Genomic DNA, 2338 nt, shown 5'->3' on the forward strand with positions numbered 1-2338 from the left:
CCCCCCGGCAATATTTTTGCAAGCGCACCGTTGCTGTGGCACCGCCCAGAACGATTGTGATTGGCTGAAAGAAATACAAGCAGCTGGGGCGTTTTTTTCTCCAATCTTAAAGTGAGAGTCGTCCCAGCCAGACTTTTCTTTTCTTGAGAAAGGTCTGGTGAGCGAGACTAACACTGTAGCAGAGCTACTACTGACTCTGAAGTTACTATTCAGACTCACGAAGAACATGGCTTACCTTCTGGCTTTCTCTCCTCTCTCTCGTTCAAGTGGTTAGTTTCCAGGCAGAAGTACCAGGAGGTGAAGCAGAGGAGGGAGGAAGCTGAGAACAAGGTTACGCACCTGGAGCAGAAGGTATGTATTGTATTCTTCTTCACTGATTTTTTTTCTTTCCAGCCAGCCTGTTACTTCTTATCAATTCCCCTTCAATTTTATTTTTCCACTGCACTTTGTTCTTGTCAGTCTTTGACTGTAACTATCTCACTGAAAGCTTGTATTGTTGATTATATTTTCATATATTAACTGTATGAAACAAAGAACAGTAACAACAGATGTGTGTGTAATAAACTACAAAACAAGAAGGAGTTACACACATTTTTCATCTAAAGAAAAACAGAAGACGGCTTAATGTTTACAGCGTGTCACAGTCATGTCCTGTACGTATGTTGTCTTCCACTCATCATGTAGTCTGCAGACAGGGGGAAAATCCTTTATTAAAGTAGATCATGTCCAAAGCAAAAATGAAGACCAAAACATGAAAGCTGAAATCCCTCGCTGTTGTTTATGAGCTAAGAGAGAATAAAACAACAAATGAAAACATATCACTAATAAATATTTATGAGCTGGAGAGGCTGGTGTATCAAAACGGATTAAAATGAAAATGAATATATGTGAAACTTGCTGAGACACTGCTTTTTAAATGATTAGAAAAATAACTACTGAAATAAATCTAAAGAAAACATCTATCCAGACAGTACTGCATTGTACTTCATCAAATACAAAGTTTCTCTTCTTCTGTCTCTGACCTTTCAGTTGGAGAAGCAGCTCCAAGATGAGAAGGACAGCAGGATGAATTCTGCAGAGGAAGTGAAGGCCTTGAAGCAGGAGCTGCAGAACAGGAACACAGAGGTTGATCTTTTATTACTTCTGAGTAACTCATAGAAATCAAAAATGTGTGGAGAAAACATCTATCCAAACAGTAAGGCAGTGTACTAAATCAAATACAATGTCCCTCTTCGTCTGTGTCCTCCCTGTCAGCTCCAGGAGGAGAAGAAGAGCAGGAAGGAGTTTGAGGAGAAGGTGAAGGCCTTGGAGCAGGAGCTGCAGAACAAGAACACACAGGTTCATCTTCTTACCTACTTGTCACATTTCTTTCACTTTACATCATCCTGATTAACACAAATAGCAATCAAATAAGACAAGTAATAACCTTCAGTCATCCATGAACGTATCTGACATTGTTATCTTAATATAACTTTCCATCAACACATTGATTTGTTTCCAGCCATCTAGTTATTTAATTATTCAAATGTCTTTTTCTCTTCTCATGTTTTGGCTGTAGTATTTATTCCTGTCAAAACATCCAGATACTTATTTGATTTCTGCATATTCAATATGAAACAAACTGAAGTAAGAACATAAATGTGCACAGTAAACTACAGAACAGGAAGCAGTTAAACACAGTTTACATGTAAATAACAACAGAAGACAGCTGAGTGTTTACAGTGAGTCAGGTGTTACATGGTTTGAAAAACTGCAGGAGGCTCTTTGGGATCAACTCACAGCTAAATCAATCAGATCAGGTTTTTACCTTAGGTGTGATAGTGTTGTATGATTACTACCATGGCTAATAGACAGCATGTCTCTCATCTAGTCTTCCTCCATGTCTCTCACCTAGTCTTCCTCCATGTCTCTCATCTAGTCTTCCTCCATGTCTCTCTTCACTCACAGTTTGAGAGAAACCAGGCTGAAACCATCAAACAGCTCCAGGTGCAGACACAGTTAAAGGACAGAGCTCAGAGTGAAGTGCAGACCCTGAAGAATCAGCTGGAGACCAAGAGAAGAGAGGTTAATATGATTATTATTAACTTTGTNCTTCACTCACAGTTTGAGAGAAACCAGGCTGAAACCATCAAACAGCTCCAGGTGCAGACACAGTTAAAGGACAGAGCTCAGAGTGAAGTGCAGACCCTGAAGAATCAGCTGGAGACCAAGAAAACAGAGGTTAATATGATTATTATTAACTTTGTGAACCTGACTGACATGTCTGCTCAACTCTTTCTCTCTGTATCTTCTCCTCATCACACTGATCTGTTTCCATCTTTAAATGTCTCACAGCTTC

General features: G+C 39.5%; 1 protein-coding gene across 1 annotated transcript in view; it reads left to right on the forward strand.

Moving 5' to 3' along the window:
* The window catches only part of LOC126403903 (selection and upkeep of intraepithelial T-cells protein 5-like), a 39737-nt gene that overhangs the window by 31722 nt on the left and 5677 nt on the right, over nt 1–2338 (forward strand). Inside the window, exons 13-16 of the mRNA XM_050066723.1 lie at nt 268–351; nt 1030–1125; nt 1255–1338; nt 1948–2064. Of these exons, the coding sequence (XP_049922680.1) occupies nt 268–351; nt 1030–1125; nt 1255–1338; nt 1948–2064 (381 nt within the window). The remainder of the gene's footprint in view (nt 1–267; nt 352–1029; nt 1126–1254; nt 1339–1947; nt 2065–2338) is intronic.

This window comes from Epinephelus moara, chromosome 17 (genome assembly GCF_006386435.1).
Source record: "Epinephelus moara isolate mb chromosome 17, YSFRI_EMoa_1.0, whole genome shotgun sequence".
In the NCBI taxonomy this organism is placed as follows: Eukaryota; Metazoa; Chordata; class Actinopteri; order Perciformes; family Serranidae; genus Epinephelus; species Epinephelus moara.